This window comes from Sardina pilchardus, chromosome 14, assembly GCF_963854185.1.
Source record: "Sardina pilchardus chromosome 14, fSarPil1.1, whole genome shotgun sequence".
Classification (NCBI taxonomy): Eukaryota; Metazoa; Chordata; class Actinopteri; order Clupeiformes; family Clupeidae; genus Sardina; species Sardina pilchardus.
In genome coordinates this window covers 27153219-27172865 of record NC_085007.1, presented here as the reverse complement: position 1 = coordinate 27172865, position 19647 = coordinate 27153219, and the positions used below count along the sequence as shown (strand labels likewise).

At 42.3% G+C, this 19647-nt stretch overlaps 1 protein-coding gene across 1 annotated transcript in view; it reads right to left on the bottom strand.

Annotated features, from left to right (window-relative positions):
* Positions 1 to 18950, bottom strand: part of LOC134100318 (probable helicase senataxin) — a 30225-nt gene extending 11275 nt beyond the window's left edge. Inside the window, exons 1-4 of the mRNA XM_062553437.1 lie at positions 18813 to 18950; positions 2086 to 3701; positions 567 to 681; positions 199 to 378 (exon numbers count right to left, since the gene is read on the bottom strand). Coding sequence (XP_062409421.1) covers positions 199 to 378; positions 567 to 681; positions 2086 to 3636 — 1846 coding nt within the window. The 5' untranslated portion in view covers positions 3637 to 3701; positions 18813 to 18950. The remainder of the gene's footprint in view (positions 1 to 198; positions 379 to 566; positions 682 to 2085; positions 3702 to 18812) is intronic.
* Between the last annotated feature and the right edge of the window lie 697 nt (positions 18951 to 19647).

Genomic DNA, 19647 nt, shown 5'->3' with positions numbered 1-19647 from the left:
CCATAATATCTTGCTACAGGGCCATGTAATATCTTGCTACATGGACCAATAAGAATGCCCGTCCAGCATTCTACAGTCTATGAGCAAGAGTGAACAAGGTGGTGGTGGAGTGTTTGGGAAGCTCTCCAACGCCCACATCAGCCCTGAGAAAGAAATACTCTTGAAACTTGAAACTAGAAACATGATCTCAGGTAATACCTGTAACTTCACTGTGGGAGACAATACCAAAGTGTGGCTGTGGTTCACAATCATCTGGCTTGTGTTCATCGCTGAAGGGTGAGCGAGCATATGAAGCTGTGTTCTGTGGGAGCCACAGAATCACAACGTCGTCTACCTTTGGGTAGAACTGTTCAGACTTCTGTTGGGGTGTGAGATTTGCTGTTCAAGACACATACACACAGTTAGTATCGCTCAAACCTTTAGGCTCAAGTCATTATTTCACATAGGCAGACAGTCAGCTATTCTTATTGGTGTGGAGATGCCAGACAAATGCAGGAGAAAGACTAGAAAAGCAGATGGTTAAGAAAGTGGGCATTCAAGACAGGATCAGGGAAGGTTTTTTTTACCAATAAACGTGGCCTTGTTGATGGTGCAGAGGCCAGAATCCAAAGGGCCGTAATCAACAGACTGAAAAATCAGTTTCAGTGTGACACGGCCCTCCCTCAGCCACTCACCGACTAACTGTGAAGCAAACCAGAACATATAAACATTCAGATACCACATTATGCTCATACATACATGTACATGTTTGTCATTCACAATGACGAGTATAAACACCATGTTTTTGAGAACATAGTTGCATGTAAAGGAGGTTTGAGGTTTAAGAGGTTTGTTTCAATCTGATACATCAATATTACCATGCTGATATGGAACAACAGCAGGGAGAATGAAACGCTCAAGTTAAACTCTGAATAGGAAAGATTGAGTTTTAAGATTGAGTCTTCTATAAAGATTAAGGAATGGTCACTTAATTAATGTCTAAGGAACTTTTTTGAAATACCCTATAACTTCAAACTTTCAGTCATAATGACAGATAACACACCTGTGTATTACTATATTGTAGCTGAATCACTATTTCAGCAAATGCAGACCACAATCCCAAAAAGCCTTGTTGAACTACAACTACTCTGGCCCAGAGACAAATCGCTTTGTACACACAATTATGAGACTGTTTAACAAAGGCTAGAACACAACAAATAGCATGCACAAAAGTATGATACTACTTAACAAAGGCTAGAGCACAACATTGCTTCCACAGAACGGTGGTTCAAATGACCAATTTTAATTCAAATTAAATTGCAAATGCACTCCACATCATCCATACCTCCAGACCAGCTTGATGAATGTACTCCAAGCACATTCCATTAAAAAAATACTTACTCAATTTAATTTAAAATCCACAAATTGACTCAATTAGGTGTGATCCAATCCACATTCTAATGATTAAATAAAACAAGAGCTGGGAGAAACTAAAAAAAAAAAAAACACACAACCTCTGCTCTAGTGTATAAAGCAGACCTGTTAAACAGTTTTGATTACACATGATACAGTATGTAGTGCATACAGTACAGTGGGGGGACTAAGTATTTGACCCCATGCTAAAGTTGACTAAAATAGGAATATAAAATCATCTTTTGACAATTGATCTTAATGCCTTAATAAAAAAAAAAATGAGTAAAAATCCAACCGCTAAGGACACCAATTTTGTTTGTGATTGAAGAATGCATCGTAAATAAATAAATGTTCTTCCTTAAATACAGGGGGCATAAGTATTTGACCCCTATACAATTCTAAAAATAGAGACATATAAAAATCCTCCTGCTTCTATGGCAATTTAACATAGGGGTCAAATACTTATGCCCCCTGTATTTAAGGAAGAACATTTATTTATTTACGAAACATTTTTCAATCACAAAGAAAATTGGTGTCCTTAACGGTTGGATTTTTACTCATTTTTTTAATTAAGGCATTACGATCAATAGTCAAAATATGATTTTATATTCCTCTTTTTAGTCAACTTTAGCAATGGGTCAAATACTTAATCCCCCCACTGTATGTTGATACATGACACAATGTAGGACAAACCTCCTCGAATGTGTTGGTAAGCAGTAGTGGGAAAAATGTGTCGTAATAGTCTTTAAATGACGGAAAGGTCCGTGGCACCAGCCTTAGTGGCAGATCACAGAGAGTCTCTGGAGGACCAAGCTCCTTATACTCCTTAAAAAAACTGTACTTCCACTTCAGAATGTTTTCCTTGAGAATGGACGCCTTCTGTTTCCCTGATGACTTGAGCACTTCAGTGCAGGGATACCTCTTGTCCTTTGGGGGTGACTGCAGACGAGTCTTGCAGACTTGCTTGGGTTGAGGTTGAGGGGGACAAGGTGGGACTTTGGCTATGGGAAGGTGTCTGAATTCAGGCTGAGCTGATGGACGTCGTTTAAGTGGTGGTACACGTGGCAGAGGCATGTGGCCTTGGTGGGCAATCTTTGGTTTGGGAGCTGTGAGTTTTGTCATATCTTTCACCAGTGTATCACTGCGGGAACTATCGCTAAATATCTTTGTGGTGGTCCTCGACATCGAAGACATGTCAGCTTTCAGTGACTCATCATCCTTTTCATGCAAGGAGGTGGATCTTTGTAATGTTGGAGATTGGTGTGAAGAGAGAGGCTGCACAGGTTGTTCTCCAGGTATTGAAACAGTATTTTTACCCTTTTTCTCATCACTCTCATGTTTTTCTCCCTCACTGATATCGTGTTTGGCTTTCTTGGTATGCTTAGTTGGAGTCGGAGATAAGGGAGTTGCAGTCGCCTTCTGTAGCTGATCACGCTTCAGATTGTGGAACTGCATTTCCTGAGGATCTAGCTGCAGCTTCTTGAGATTCTTGCCCTTTTTCTTGTGGGTGGAGGTGCGTCTAAATCTCTTAACCTTCTGCCCCTCCTGGCCATGAAGGCGTAGCTGTTTCAAATGTTCCAAGGAATCCTCCGATTGGTCAGAAGCCCTCCTTTTACGCTTACTCCATCCTGAGAACTCCCCAATTGACTGGTCTTGGACAGTCTTAGTGGGAACGGTGGCAGCAGTGTTGACACAGGAAGTGCTTGGTGTATCAACTTGCGCTTTGAAATGTGCTGCTTCTGCTTTGTCATGTTTGGCAGTCACATAGTAACATTTTACTTTCCTTCGGAGAGGTTGCGCCTCAATGATAGGTATTTGTGGTTTCTGTATCTTTGAAGCTTTTTTGAGAGGTGACTTAGGTTTGCCATTCTCAGTTTCAAAACCTTTTGGGGCTTTTGGAATCTCAGGAACATCATCATGGTCTTCATCAGAAATGATGATAACGTTCTCCTCTCTCCCATTCCTTTCCTTTTGAATTACAGGTTGCTGAACAACATTCTGTCGCTCATCATCATATACTCCCTCATCTGGCCAGTGTGATGTTTGACAGTTGGAGGTTGAAGGACGAGGACTCTCTAGTCGTCCTTTCTCTTCTGAGAGCAGACTAAGTGGATTGACACCTCCCACACCATCTGGCTTGATTCGGGCATCCATCTTGGACAGGGTCTTACTGATGTCATGAGATATATCCTGCAGTTTGGCCGAGTCAAGCTTCAGATGTGGAAATTTCCCTCCTTGCTCCATATGCTCCTTTTTAATGGAACATAAAGGGACGTGACCAACAAAAGGTGACTCCACTGGCGCTGTCTCTGTTGGAGGAAAGGGAAAAGTAAAACATGCACCTTTTTATTTTATTTTCAATTTATTATACGGCTCTTCACAATACAAGTAGAACGTTCCATTGACTTAAATGGGATTTCCCAAAGTTCTACCGGTCATTATTTTATCTGAAATAGAGGACCGCTGTCAATGGCAATGGAGTTTGTGCTTCTAACTCAGGTCTTTCGTATCACTCCGCAATGGAATTTCGTTGAAAGTGAAAGACAGCTAGTAGGCTAAGACGTTGCTAAGCAACATCTGAAACAGACAAGTTCTATCTGTGTGGTGAACTATTTATTTGTAAGCGGAAGCCAAGAAATAGTAGCTAAGTCATTGCTAAAGACACATTGTGGTAAGTTTCTTTTCTCGTTTTAACAAGTAGCCGTATAATAAGGGGGATAATGTATAGAACTCAGGTCATTATTGGCAAGATAAGTACCTTCAGGGCGAAACAAGACCCATCCGCTTCGCATCGGGGTCCGGCTCGCCCTGTTGGTACTTATTTTCTCGATAATGACCAGCGTTCTATGCCATCCATTTATTTGTTGAACTAAGTGCATGTGTTGGATGTGAAAGAAAAAAAAAGATAAGTGACCACGGGAACCTTGGTTCACAGATTTACCCCCCCCCCCACACACACACACACCCCTCGATCCCCCACATCCCCCAACCTCTCTGCCTCCACTGACCGGTCATAATGAAGGCAAGACAGCCGAGAATGTTCTTTAAAAACTGGCCATCGTTGCCAATAGAATAGAATAGAATAGAATAGAATATATACTTTTTTGATCCCGCGAGGGAAATTCAGTTCTCTGCATTTAACCCAATTTAACCGAATTAGTGAACACACAGCACACAGTGAACACACAGTGAGGTGAATCACACAACCCAGAGCAGTGAGCTGCCTGCCCAACCAGCGGCGCTCGGGGAGCAGTGAGGGGTTAGGTGCCTTGCTCAAGGGCACTTCAGCCGTGGTGGACTGGTCGGGGATCGAACCGGCAACCCTCCGGCTACAAGTCCGATGCGCTAACCAGTACACCACGGCTGTCCCAATAAGATGAGCATTATTATAGTGTGGGGCATAAGACCATAAAAATGGTAAGCAAGCCATGTCACAGGGAACTTCATACAGGGAAATTCAGGATATTTTCATCTGGAGCCCAACACCTTCAGAAGGCTCAACAGAAGGTGACAACTGGTATCCCAGGAGCACCCCACTGAGTTGAGGAACTAGAGGTGAGGAAGATTTGTGTTTTATCCATCCTCCCACCCGTCCTTCCTCCTGTCCTAAACCCTCCTTCTAATTATTTTTGAGAAGGAAACGAGGAAGGAACGATAGAAGGATGGAGGAATGAAGGAGAGACAGATATGAGAAATGAGACGTCCTGCTCACTCACACGTCACTTTTTAGAGATGTCAATTACTGATGATGCGGCACATCACCTCTTGGCCCAGAACAAACAGACATGCAAATTGCAGAGAATATGAACTTACACCAATTATCTGATCAACCTGGTTGCTAATTAAGATGAGCTGGGATACTAAATGGCTGGATCAAACACTTGGCGGGACTTTTACTTTCTGAACCCGGGAATCTGGGATGTCTGCCTCTGTTCTTGAGAGGATCATGGTCAGTCTTATCCCATGTTCTTCCATAAAATTAGTAAGCCCCCTTTCAATATACAGTGGCATTATTTAGGCATTGTGGGAGTCCAAACAATTTCTTGATGATCGCTCTCTGCGGCTTCTCAACTTTGGTGATGAGAACCTTACAGATGGTCAGCAGAAATTCAACAGTGCGCTGACACCTCTAATTCCACTGCATGCATTGCATACACGGTCAATTTGGAATTTCTGGTCTTTGGGGTGCCATTGCTTTGATGGAGATGGTCCTGCTCTTGCTCATCTCAAACTTCATCAAGGTCATGTTTGAATGAATGACATTTTGTCCAAGAATTTCTTTGTTCATGGGATAGCTCATGTCGTCTATAGACACAAATGAAGGGTAGTCATTGTCTGGGCAGCAGCCGATCTTCTTCCACCCCTCATCTTTTCCAAGGCCCTGGTAAAGGCTAATGGGGAGAGGGTGTAATGCCATTATTCCATTTCCCAGCCAAGATGTGGTGTATTGTGATGTTGTAAGACAAAATGTCAGGTAGCTTCTTAACAGTTTAGTCACTGGAAGTACTCAAAAGCTGCTCAGATGACAGGGCGTGGGAATTATGCAAAAGCATTGTCTAAGTTAAGAATGACTTAGACAATGAAAAAATGTTTCCTTCAGCATTGAGAAGATTTATTTGCCTAAATTGATTGCTTCTTGTGTTTTCCTTGAAGCTAAAGTTGGGCCCCAGCTGTGGCGCAACTGGCTGGGGCACCTGCACTGCACACCGGCGACCCGGGTTCGATTCCCGCCCTGTGGTCCTTTCTAGATCCTACCCCCGCTCTCTCTCCCATTCGCTTCCTGTCACTCTTCACTGTCACTGTCAACAAAGGCATAAAAAAAAAGTTGACTGACAAATATTTTCCCATTTGGGTCTCAGTAGTCAGCACCTATTAGGACCAAGGTTTGAATCCGACTCACATTTCATTTCTCTCTCCCACTCAATTTCTGTCCCTCTTCACTGTCCTATCTGAATTGAGGCAAAAAAAGACCAAAAATACACAACAGAAAGTTGACTGGTATCTCACACGCGCATTTATCCAAAGCAACACAGACTCACGAGAGTCGTTTTGGAATTGAACCCGGGCCAACTGATTGTCAGTAGCAGCTGCTGCTGCTCCACTGTGTAATTTATACAGCTAGCAAGAAACTCCATTTGGTGTCCTGGAACTAATGCTGACGTTATTTTTCCAACAGCTTTGTCAACCTCAGACACATATAGTAACATTCGTCACTGCCATAAACAGTTGCTCTCCCAAACATGGGCCACATCAAGTACTTTATTGCCTGTCCTTTATTGGCCCAATTGATGGGGCATACTGGGCAGACAGGGCTGTTGTATTTTGTCCTAATTGAACCTAAAAAGTGAAAGTGAAGTGAACACTGACAATCATCATGGGAATCACAGACATATTGCCCAAGATGCCAAGATCACAATTAGAGCTGCAAATGAATCAATTAGTCGAACACTATTAAAATAAATTAAAATCACTAGCTATTCTGGCAATTCATCAATCAGTTTGAGTCAACTTTAAATAATAAAAAAAAATTATACAATTCTGATTCCCGCTTTTTCGATTCTATTTTTTTCTGGTTTCTAACTCAACAACAGTAAACTGAATATATTAATTAACACTATTTTCTACACCAAATGACTAATCAATTAGAATTGATCAGGAAAAAACTGACTGCAAATGACACTTTAATCAACCATGAGTTCATCAGTCCTAATCACAATACAACAAGTCTGCAATATGACAACAGCAAAAACATCTATGATGAATCATCTGGGTAACTGAATAAGTAAAAATACCTTATTTTTACCCATTGGAAAGACTTGGAGGTAAAGGAAGGAAGGAAGAAAAAGTAGGAAAGAAGGGAGGATTGACATATTAAACTGATATGTAGCAACACTGTCACGCTTTCCTGCTAGATAGGATGAAACTAAACTGTAGTTGGCGTAATGTACACATTTGGAATATAAAAGCAGTAACACAACCAGTCAAAACAAGATGCTCCATGGACCAATTTTCCAGTTGCAGTTTGGGCTGCAAATAAAGCATCTAGTCTTCAGTATCTCCAGCCTCTCTAAGTTTTGAATCAGTGAATTCCTACAGCACAATTACATTTTCAAGAAGGCACCTTAGTTCATCAGTATTTTGTTAAACTAGGTCCTCACACACACGCCCCCTAATTAAATCAACCTATTTGTAGGATACATTACTTTTGTGTTTGTAGCTTTGATGGTACACTTGCAGGTTTAGGTATTTCTGGTGACTGTAGAGCTCCCTGCTGTTGTAAATGACAAACGTCTTGTGACTTATCCCCCCTTTACACAATGAAAATGCTTTTGTTGTGAAGGCAAAGGATTAAAGTAACACGAAAGAGTTTTTCGTAGCTTAAAATAATGTTTCCAAAATCATTTCAGCGGTTCATCAACTCGTAACAGGGTGAACAGCACTTCTGCATTCACTTCACGGTCCTCTATCGGCTATAACCGCACTATGTATGTAACTTTAACAGATCGGGTAGCGTACCTATAGTTCGATGAAATGAGACATAAGAAACTACAAATTTTACTTGCTTCGATGTTGCAATACATCATACTTTCATAAAATCATGCAACATACTCTACATTGTCTGTCGACATCGTTATTTGCTGGATAAACAAATAGTGTGCGTGCAACAGCGGAAAAGTGCTTTAGCGTTGCTTTAACAACAGGAAAAAACTACATCCGATTCTTGCGAGATTTATGGGGCCACTGTGCTTGAAGTACGGCTGGTTTTTGTGGTGGTTTTCAGACTATATGTGATGTTTTATTCAGAATTCACAGGATGCATTCATGGTTCATAAGCTTTAACATTGGGCCTACTGCCTTTGATCTTAGTGTGGTTCATAGGCTTTAACATTGGGCCTATTGCATATGTTCTTATGTGTTCCTGTGTCTGGCATTTTTCTGCAAACACCAGCATCAGCATTGGGATCTATTGGTGCTGAATGCACTTTCTTCTAGACTAACTTGACTGATCATCTAAACAAACCAAAGAACGATATGGGATGAAACACCATATTAGGTCTGATCCTCATGGTCAAGGGAGGGGGGGTGTCATCAGCTGGCGGGGTCCGGAAAGGGACAATGTGCACACTGGACAATGTGCACACTGTCAGACAACTCGCCACACAGCCAATTCGGACCACTTTGCGACAATCATCCATAATAGAGATGTCAAGAAGGGAGTTGCCAAGAGAGAATCTATATCATCCCACTGACATATCAAAGGAAAATTGTATAAACTTTACTATACGCTGATTGACTAAAAGAATATGGGATGATGCGAGTGGGGACGCCAAGAAATGTGTTTCAGGTATATAAGAATTAGACCCCCCGCCATCTCGGGATCCCCAGCGGATGACACCTCACCTTCTCCCTATTGTCTTGACTGTCAGCCTGAAACTTTGTTTTCGCTGTACTATCATTGCAATATGGGGAATAAAGGTCAACAGTCTACAGAAGTCTCCTGTCTGTATTGTCTCCTATGGACGCATTGTTCCAGAGTGCTATTTAGTATATAGTTAAGTGTTAAGTATTAATTAGTGATAATTGGATTCGCATAGTGGAACATTTTTCCACAACATTTTCTCAGTTGCAACTCACTTACTATGTTTGTCTATGCTGTATAGCTATGCTAGGTGAACGATTACAAGTTAGTTTACAATCAAATTGGCTTTGTCAAGGTGAAATTCTTGCACAGTGTGTAATATACAGTATGTAGTAATATGAAGCCTATACACTATAGTCAACGTATACAAGCTGTAAACAACTGCCTGCTGGGAATTGAGGGGGAATTCGTTTTTACACCCCAGTGAGACTTTTGCGCAAACTGACACATATACAAACCTCATTACAGAGGTACTCAATGACAATGGTACTCAATCTTTTAAGATTGAACTTTAGTATGGGGAGTCTGCGCTTTATTTCTACTGCACGAGAAGCGTGCTCTTTCTGAGGGGCGGGACTGTTGAGATCTATTGGCATCGTTCAAATCATGGCTCCGTAAGCTTGGATAATCCTTCAACCAATCAGACCAACAATCCAGTGCATTGTTTGGATAAGCTTGTTTGTGATTGGAGCCAGGTTGGCACATTGGTTCTGGCAGGGAACAGAGGAGACAGATGTGCAGGTTTCCAGCCTGAGCTGCCGGGCGAAATCCAAATTCGCCGGCAGATCAGGCAAGGTTCACCCAGCCTATCAGCACTCCTTTGCAAAAAAAAAAACTGCTGCGCTTTTTGGCACACTGCCACTGCAATACTGAACTGAAACTTCCGCTTCCTGTTTGCTGCGCCTTTGCCACTGATGAAGTGAAGCACCACTGTTGAATTAGACCTAAGCACTCTTTTGCGGCCTGTGTTCAGCTTCCTGTATTCTCCACCTGTGCCATTGCTGAAATACGGTTGTGCTCATAAGTTTACATACCCTACATACACATTATAAAGTTGACTAAAAACAGGAATAAAAAATAATCTTTTGGAAATTGATGAAAATGAGGAAAATCCAACCTTTAAGAACACCATTTTTCTTTATGAATGAATAATGTATTGTAAAGAAATAAATGTTCATCCTTAAAATACAGGGGCCATAAGTATGTAGACTGGATAAACCCAGCCCGATCTGCCGATTGGATTTCGCCCTGCAGCTCAGGTTGGAAGCCTCCACACATGGCCTGAAAGAATAGCCAGGCGTGACAGTACATATAATAAATGTTCTACCTAAAGTAAACTTGGGAACTATACTGCACTTCAGTTCACTTGATAAAAATAACTTGAAGTATACCTATTTTTGGTAAGGGTCATCGCCACTCATAATAAGCCTATTTCACAAGATGTCGCCACTCTGTAAACTAACTTCCTCTGGAACAGCTCAGTCTATAGGAAAGACAGAAACAGGAAGATGTTTTACCCTGCCAATTAAGGCATCATTAACATCAACTAGGCCAGACACCTGGACACTGTGAAATTGGCTCATAAAAGTGCATTTGATGGTGTCGTAGAAAAACTAATTCACTGGTTCAATGCTAATTCTTTCTAGATGTGGCCTAGCGCCTCTCGCGCCCCTATCCTTTTGAATCTCAGATACGCCTGTTCTACTGTATTCTTTCCCACCATAGCAAATTCACTTCCATCTTCTACACTTAGCTTGGGGTTTGCATCGCTCGATGGTATTTTAAGCCCCCACTGTAGACTTTTAGGCAGCACTTGCAACCCTAGCCCTGGTGCCTTCTATGCAGTAAAAGGCTGCATAGACAGTATTCCACTCACGCGACAGCTGCCCGCTCCAGGCTGGGGTGGTACATTTTCATGCAGGCCTCATGTGCTGCCAGGCGGGAGCAGAAGGATGATGTCACACAGCTGCGTGGTCATAACCTGGTCATGACCCAGGCCTGCTGTAGAATTATTTAATCATTTTAGTGGCAGGCCAAGGGGCCTCATCCACGTCTATGATTCTTTTGTTTGTACTGATTGGAGGACAAGGGTCTCCTATTTACATAGTGGGCAGACATCTGGTGGTGACACTTAATAAGGCCTGGGTCGTGGAAATTCCCGCTGCAGAGGGCATCCATTGTTCATGACTCCTGCCTGGCGACACTTGAACAACTGTTCAGAGTTGTGTCCTGGTGGACTTTGCGAATAAAGGCCACAAGCGGCCACTTCTCATCTCAGACCATTCTCTCTGCTGGTTTTTGTTCAGAGTGCTAAGTTAGAGTAGTCTCTAAGTTAGTCCCCTCTCGTGTCATCCCAAACCTCTTAGAGTAGGGTAAGAGCGTAGAGTAAGGTCAACCCTTTTCCTATCATACATATAATATATGTAAAGCTGTGTAGCCTTATGTTTTTCTAGTTCTCTACTTTCTAAGGAGAGTTGTCTTTGTTTTATTAGCATAACTAGAATTGTCCACATTCCTTTGCCCTTTCTCTGAACCCCACCAGCTGATGACATCCCCTCCCCCTTGACCGTTTAGAGGGGCCCAGTACAGAGCTACCCCTCATACTCCTCCCCTGATTGTTTAGTCTGTTCTGCTCATGTAGTGGCCTTGCATTGCTTGCAGTAAATAAAGTTGGCCCAGGGGCGCTTACAGCAAAGCAGCAGGCCCAGGAGCACTACAGAAAATGCAGTAGGCCCAATATTACAGCTTATGAACCATGAATGCATCCTGTGAATCATGTATCAACACCACAAGACTAACACCACAGCCTTACAAATCACAGACATATCTTATTGGGCTGTATTAATTAATTTGATACAAAAATCTACCAATCTTCCACATCATCATCATCATCATCATTCCCATCTATGTTTATGATTTGATGATGTGGGTCTAAGCTATCCAACAATGAAATCACAGCATTAGTTAATTCCCCAAAGCTTCTGCACAGAATAAAATGCTTTGTAAATGCATTCCCCATCTCTAACAATCACGCTCTGTTCATTAATTGACAGCTGAGAAATGAGACGGGGCCACTGGTTCATTCATGGTCAACATTACAGCTTAGTTACTTATTTAGCTTTCCATCCCACGTTTTCCATCCAACCAACCAGGGTATTTCTCCCTCCACACACACAAACAATTCCCCACTCAAGACATGCAAGAAATATGTGATGCTATAACCCAACCATGAGACTCCCAAAATTCCAGCTGCTAGCCCCCCAGGGGGTCATCCCTATGTTCCCTAGGTCCTATGCTCCCTGGTTTTCCCCAAAAGGGTCCTATGTTCCCCAGTCGCAATTACATACCGGGGAACATAGGACCCTTTTTGGGAAAAGCGGGGAACATAGGACACTTTTTAAAATGTAAGAAAAAAATGTTGCCCGGTCCCATAAAAAAGTGGGGAACATACGACCTGGGGAACATAGGTACGCTCCCGCCCCCCAGATCCCACCATCACAACACTTGGTCCATCCGAACCTGATCCTGAAGTCAACGAAGCTCAGTCACTTCCAGTTCTTCTCTGAGGAGCCTAACTGTCGACTCCAGAGGGATCTCTCCTTTCGGCATCAGTGCAAGTGGTGCCCCGACCTCAAGGGAAGAAAAATGTAGCGCGTTAATAAGGCCAGCTACGTAGGCTACCAGCTGGCTACCATTACACTCATCCCTCTAAAACCTCACTCCCGATCCGGGTCACACCACCTGTGACATGTTTACTGCACATCTCAGCCCTGCACTCATCTGGACTCAAACCCGCACACACGCACCACCTCAGATACAGAGTCAAGTGCACTAGCAATCAAGCCCAGGCTACTAGCTCTGACTAACTTTAATGACAAGTGAGGCAAAGCTCATTTAACACCATTAATGTATTGGCCTACCTGTTAGCTCATTGCTGCCATAGCTACCAAAGTGTTCATTTCTTTGCCAAATTAAATTGCTCATAATATAACTTTCTGGATATAATATAACTTTCTACCCACTATCTGTCCCCAATATGTTGCCAAAGTTTAAAATGTAAATGCTAAAGTAGTAATGGTAATGTTAATGCTCAGAAACAAAGATAACATGAGAAAAACATAAAATGCAGCTTTTAAATGATCATTTCATTTAATGAGTTATTCAAAACCTGCATCACCCATGTGAAAAACTAATCGCACCGTTAAGATACCAAACAGTGGACACTCTAGGGAAACAGATCCAGAGCAAAATGGAGAAGCCGCAGGCAGGGGGAGACAAGCAAGGAAGGAGAGATGCCAATAACCACCAAACTCAGCATCACAATAACCCTTATTCCTATCCAAACCACTACTCAGCCTGGCCCCCACTGCCCAGGGGTCCTGCTACCCCACAGGTGATCTACCTCAACCCCCCAACACCAGACTAGGGAGGGCCTATGTGGGCTGATTTTTTTTTTAACTATATTAACTATATTTTTGGGGGCTTTTTTTATGCCTTTAATCCAATAGGACAGAAGAGAGAGACAGGAAGTGAATGGGAGAGAGAGTTGGGGTGGGCTCCAGAAAGGACCACGGGGCGGGAATCGACCCCGGGTCGCCGGCGTGTGGTGCATGTGCCCCACCCAGTTGTGCCACGGCTGGGGCCTATATGGGCTGATTAATGGCACCCTGACTACTAATTCCAGACAAAGCCAGACATCTCTTTGACGCACGACTTCCTGCAGCTGCATGACCTGCTGATAAGAGAAAAATGCCTGGAACCAGTTTGGACACCCCAAAAAGTGTTTTCAAGGTCACCGCTGTGTGGGTGTGTTATTGTTTGTCATGTGTAGCACATTCACTAAGGCAGTATTTTTCCACTCCAAAGCCTCTGTAACTTAGGTCTACATCTTGATGGCATATACTGTATATGATAGCACAACCATTGTGCAAGTCCTAGATTAGACTAGTTCAGTGAGATCGAGCAAAGACAGTCCAGTCTAGTTTGATTTTTGTCTCCTCCCTGATTGCATTCATATAATATTCCTGCTTTTTATCATCTTTGCCTCTCTGCTGTGCTACGGCGTTTTTTTTGTTCATTAGATGTTGTGGGATAATTATGGAAAATGTCCTGCATCTCTTTCTCTGCACCAAAAAGAAGCAGATAGTGGCAGTACCTGCCAGGCACTGACACCGAGTCGGTCACTAAACGGAACAGTGAATACACAAAACACATCAACCAAAGAAAAAAGGCAATTGATGGGTGATGACCGCGATCTGAATGTAAGAGAGTAAATAAACGCAGAGCCTTTACATTTTGGTGAATAAATACTCAAAAAACTTAAGGGGGGGGGGTCTTTATGTGTATGCGTATTGTGTATGAGATAAATTCACATTCTCATGTGGTAATGAAACAAACTGTATGCCACGAATGAATAAAGTCCAAATCCTATGAATCAACTCTAAGGAGGAGAGTGACTGTCGTAGCCTGGAAAACCAGCGCCAACTGCTGGACGGCAAAATGTTTTGCCTGCATTTGGGTCTGGCCTCGGACCACTGTACATTTTGAAAACACTGCCCTGAATCTGGCAGATGGCAACTAAACCAATCACAACGCAGAGATGTGTTTTGAATCAACGCGGGCGAGGCAGAGGGCTCTGGGGCGGGGTTTTGAGGGAGCGTTGGCCTATAGGCACAGACACGGTTTGAAAGACAACGGGTTGTGCTCATCAACAATGTTCCGTTGTATCCATTCATCGAGGCCAGACTAAATTAGACATCCAATCCATTTAGGCTGGTTTATCAGGCTATGACTGTCGTGGAAAAAATGTTCCACTATGCGAATCCATTATCACTAATTAATACTTAACACTTAACTATATACTAAATAGCACTCTGGAACAAAGCGTCCGTAGGAGACAATACAGACAGGAGACTTCTGTAGACTGTTGATCTTTATTCCCCATATTGCAATGATAGTACAGCGAAAACAAAGTTTCAGGCTGACAGTCAAGACAATAGGGAGAAGGTGAGGTGTCATCCGCTGGCCATCCCGATGAACGTCGTACCTGGGATGGCGGGGGTCTAATCTTATATACCTGAAGCACATTTCTTGGTGTCCCCGCTCGCATCACCCCATATTCTTTTAGCCAATCAGCGTAAAGTTTATGCAATTTTCCTAGGACCTTGTGTTCTTGTGTTTTCTTTGCTTTGATATGTCAGGGGGATGATATAGATTCTCTTTTGGCAACTCCCTTCTTGACATCTCCATTATGGATGGTTGTTGCAAAGTGGTCCGAATTAGGTGTGTGGCGAGTTGTCTGATGCCTAGGACAGTGTGCCTCACATTGTCCTATCTCGGACCCTGCCAGCGGATGACATCCCCTCTCCCTTGATCATGAGGATCAGCCCTAATATGGCGTTTCCGTCCCATATCATTCTTTGGTTTGTTTAGATGATCAGTTAAGTTAGTCTAGATGAAAGCGCATTCAGCAAAAATAGGTGCCAATGCTGATGCTGGTGTTTGCAGAAAAGTGCCAGACACAGGAACACATAAGAAGAACATATGCAGTAGGCCCAATGTTAAAGCTTATGAACCACACTAAGATCAAAGGCAGTAGGCCCAATGTTAAAGCTTATGAACCATGAATGCATCCTGTGAATTCTGACTAAAACATCACATATAATCTGAAAACCACCACATGACCTTAAAGGCCCCCACCTTTGCAGTTGAGCTAAAAATACACTCAGACTGTCGAATAGTGAACAAAATCACATCTTGCTGTGTTAGCTTTATGCCAGATACAATGACACCCAAGTCTTCCAATAAGTTCCACTTTTGACTCATCAGTACACAGAATATTATCCCAAAAGTCTTGGGGGTCATCAATATGTTTTTTGGCAAATGTGAGACTTGCCTTTGTGTTCTTTTTTGTCAGCAGTGGTTTTCATCTAGCAACTCTCCCATGGATGCCATTTTTGCTCAGTCACTTTCTTATTGTGGAATCATAAACACTGACCTTAACTAAGGCAGGCAAAGACTGCAGTTCTTTTAGTTTCATCCATTAGATAATGGCTCTCGTCGTGGTTTGCTGTCCTAGAGTCCCAAAGCCTTAGAAACAGCGTTGTAACCCTTTCCAGACATCATATTTCCAGATATCAATGACTTTTATTCTCATCTGTTTTTGAATTTCTTTAGATCACAGCATCATGTACTGCTTTTTGAGACCTTTTAGGCAGCTTCACATTGCTAGACAGCTTAAATTTCAGTGATGTTTAGATTCAACAGGGTTGGCAGTGATCATATCTGGGTGTGTCTAGTGAAGATGAACCTAATTGTCAATTAAATTTGGCTAATTGGTTAATTTAGTAATTAAGGGGGGGATTTATTTTCCACATAGGGCCAGGAAGGGCTCAATAGCTTTCTTCCTTCAATAAATGAAATCATCATTTAAAGTGAGACAAATATGCAAAACCATGAAGAAATCAGGAGGGGGGCAAACACTTTCTCACAGTCCTATTTGTGTATTCCAGCTGTGTCCCGTGTCCCATACATCACACTTGTTTTGACTTTGCTCCCAGTTCGCTGTGTATCACCAGTCAGACCTGTTTACCGGAGAAAGGCCTAATAATATAATTCTCAGGCAGGGAACAGAAGACGAGTGCCCTCTGACCTCTAGGACGTAAAACCCCAGGCTCATGGAGCTGGTGGCAGTGGCATCTCTCTGGCATCTAGGCCTATCTGCTGTCTCTTCACATGCAGTTTTGCATTATGTTTCATGTCAAATTGGCATGTCTCGTGTTTAACTAAGGTCCTTTTTGGGTGTCCACTGTATGTATGTTCATATACGTTTCCTGTAACTGACCTTCAATAACGTCATAGAGTTTCATCAAGTCTTTCTCTGTGGTAGCCTACTTTGATCAATCTACTATAGTTCCCCCAGGCTAATACTGCCCCAAAAGCCAGCTGTACGTATTCCTGTGTTGTCACAAAATGACAGCCCTATGGAAGACATATTTTAAAGAGACATAAACCTGAATATGTTAGCACCACCAACTTCTGCCTGATTGAGGTGTGTAACTAGTAAGCATAACTTCTAAAATAGTCAAATGCAAAGAGAAAGAGGCAGAGCAGGCACAGGTGAAAATTGCTAAAAATTGTAAAACATTGATAAAAATGTTGCATTGTGGTAGCACAAATTACATCTATTCTACTTGATTGATCAAGAGGACTACTGAATCCAACAGTAGATTTTTTTTCAACTGGCTTGCACGGTATCAGAACTCGATGGGTAGCCTAGTTTGACCTGTCAAAGCAGCACTGATTAATATGGAAGCCGCCACTATATAAAATATGTGCTAAATTGTGAGTTTGTTTGTTTGTTGACAATTTCCCCCAATTCTTACTTTTTCCCCTTGCAATTCTGACTTTATCCTCGCAATTCTGACTTGCATCGTTCTGTTAAACGTTAACATCTTCATTATTGATTTGCACAATAGGCTTGCATTTTTGCATGTCCATTTGTCCATAATACCTCAACATGAAATAAAATAGGCCTATAGGTCCTAACCTAATATCCACTCTCCAAGACACTTCCAAAATCTGGACACAGCTCCAGTGCTTTTTTTTTTAAAGTTTAAAGCATGGTGTCAAACCCAATCCCATTTTTCATTCTTACCCCTTTCCAAGCACCTGTAGGGAGAACAGGGTAAGTTGAGGCACCCCTTATCAATAATCAGAACCAAAATCCTATATGATTCCAATGGCAATCCTATAGGATTTAGGAATCCTATAGGATCCTACTCTGGTTCAAAAATCTGATTGGAATCCAGACCTATAAGATCCTTTGATAAGGGACCCTTTTTTTCTATGAAACCGTACCTTTTTTTTTATCATGTGGCAGCATTTGTAGGCTACTTTTCCAAAATCATTTCAGCGGTTCATCAACTTGTATCACGGTGAACTGCACTTCTGCATTGACTTCGCGGCCCTCTATCGGCTATGACCGCACTATGTAACTTTACCACATCGGGTAGCGTAGCCTACCTGTGATTCAAATGAGACCTAAGAGACCACAAATTCGATGTTGCAATACATCATACTGTCATAAAACCATGCAACATGCTCTACCTTGTCTGTGGACATCGTATTTGGTGGAAAAACAAATAGCGTGTCTGCAATAGGGAAAGTGCTTTAGTGTTGCCCTATGGAAGAGGGAAACGTGGATTCCATTCATGTCCAGAGTTAGGGTGATTTAGAAAAAATGTAAATAGAACAACATGCAAAAGGTCAAAGGCCTACTGAATTTACCCCTTACGTTTTCGCTTTCCCCTTAATTAAGGAATCTCTGAATTAACCCCTTATTACCCCCTTAATAAAGGGAACCCCTGACTTAACACCTTAACACCAGAATCTCTGAATTAACCCCCTTAATAAAGGGAACCCCTGACTTAACACCTTAAAGGATCACACCTTAAAGTGGAATTACGTCTTCAACAACGACCTCAAATTAAAACTGATGTCAAATCTGCCCCCACCCCACCCCCATATCCCAATTGTGAGAAGCGAAGAAAAAAGTCAGCATTGCGAGAAACTCTCAACTGTGAGGAAATCAGAATAGCTAGAAAATAAAATACGAATATTCATGCCTATTTTAGAAACCTATTTGGTAGGCATAGTGATGTATTTTAAGATAGAGGGCAAGGATATTAGGCTACTTGGCGATCCAGATATAAGTATATTACACTAGTTTGAACTATTTAGGCAATCTCAGTTTTACCACTTTATTTTCGCACCACCAACGTCTTTCTGGTTTATTTGTTGCTTGACAAAATACTATAGGTTATGCCTAACTTGTAAAAAAATTGCATGATATAGGGAAAGAAAGCGAATTAGAAAAGGAGAGGTAGCCTAGTCTACGAGCAGGCAGAGGTGAGATTTTTTTGGGCGAAGTGCCAGAAAAGATTCAGAGTGAATAAACCGTTAGGAAATTGCTCGTCATGTAAACAAAACATGGTCCTACCTTCGAAACAATCGATGCTTGCAAAAGACGGGGAAATATTATTCACTTTTCTGCCCTAACAAACCAGTTCACAGTAACTGTTACGAACTCTCTCTCCCACCACAACGACTGTGCGCGCGCTGCCCCTGTCGCTCCCTGTGGAACAACCTTGAGCGGAGTCGATGTTCGATAGAGGCGCGGAAGGGCTTTTTTAAATAGACTGTCTGAAGACACGGAAGTGAAGCAGAGTCAAGACACGAATCAGCTTGATGGCACAAGTTAGGGGTTGACACCATAGACACGAGATGGTGGAACAATCCTCCAATGACCTCTTAGGCTGAAGGGGTGGCTTATATGGAGGTCCATAGGCTTAAAACAGTACAAAAAAACAAAAACAAAAAGAACAACTGATTTCACCTGCTATGCACAATATCGACCATGTGCATGGCAGGTGAAATCAGTTGTTTATTTTAAATAAGCATGTCCAATTGGCCTACTGTTTTTCCTATTTTCGCATGTCATTGAGGATGTATCTAGCCTATTAATAAGAACAGAAATGTGTGCATTGATATAGAAAGTATGTCCAGCAGCGCCTTCACTTCCTCAGGATACTGAGGAAAAACAAGGAAGGAGGAAGCTACTAGTGTAATTTTACAGGTCCATCATCGAGAGCATCATGTCATACGGTAACGGTATGGTTTGCTGCTGCATGTTCTGCAGCAGACAAAAAACTCTTTACAGAGAATCATAAAAAAAATGCAGAGAAATTCATTGGTTGCCCCTCCCCCCCTGTCAGATACTGCACTCAGTCGCACTCTTTCAAGAGCCAAGAACATCATCAAGGACAATACTCACC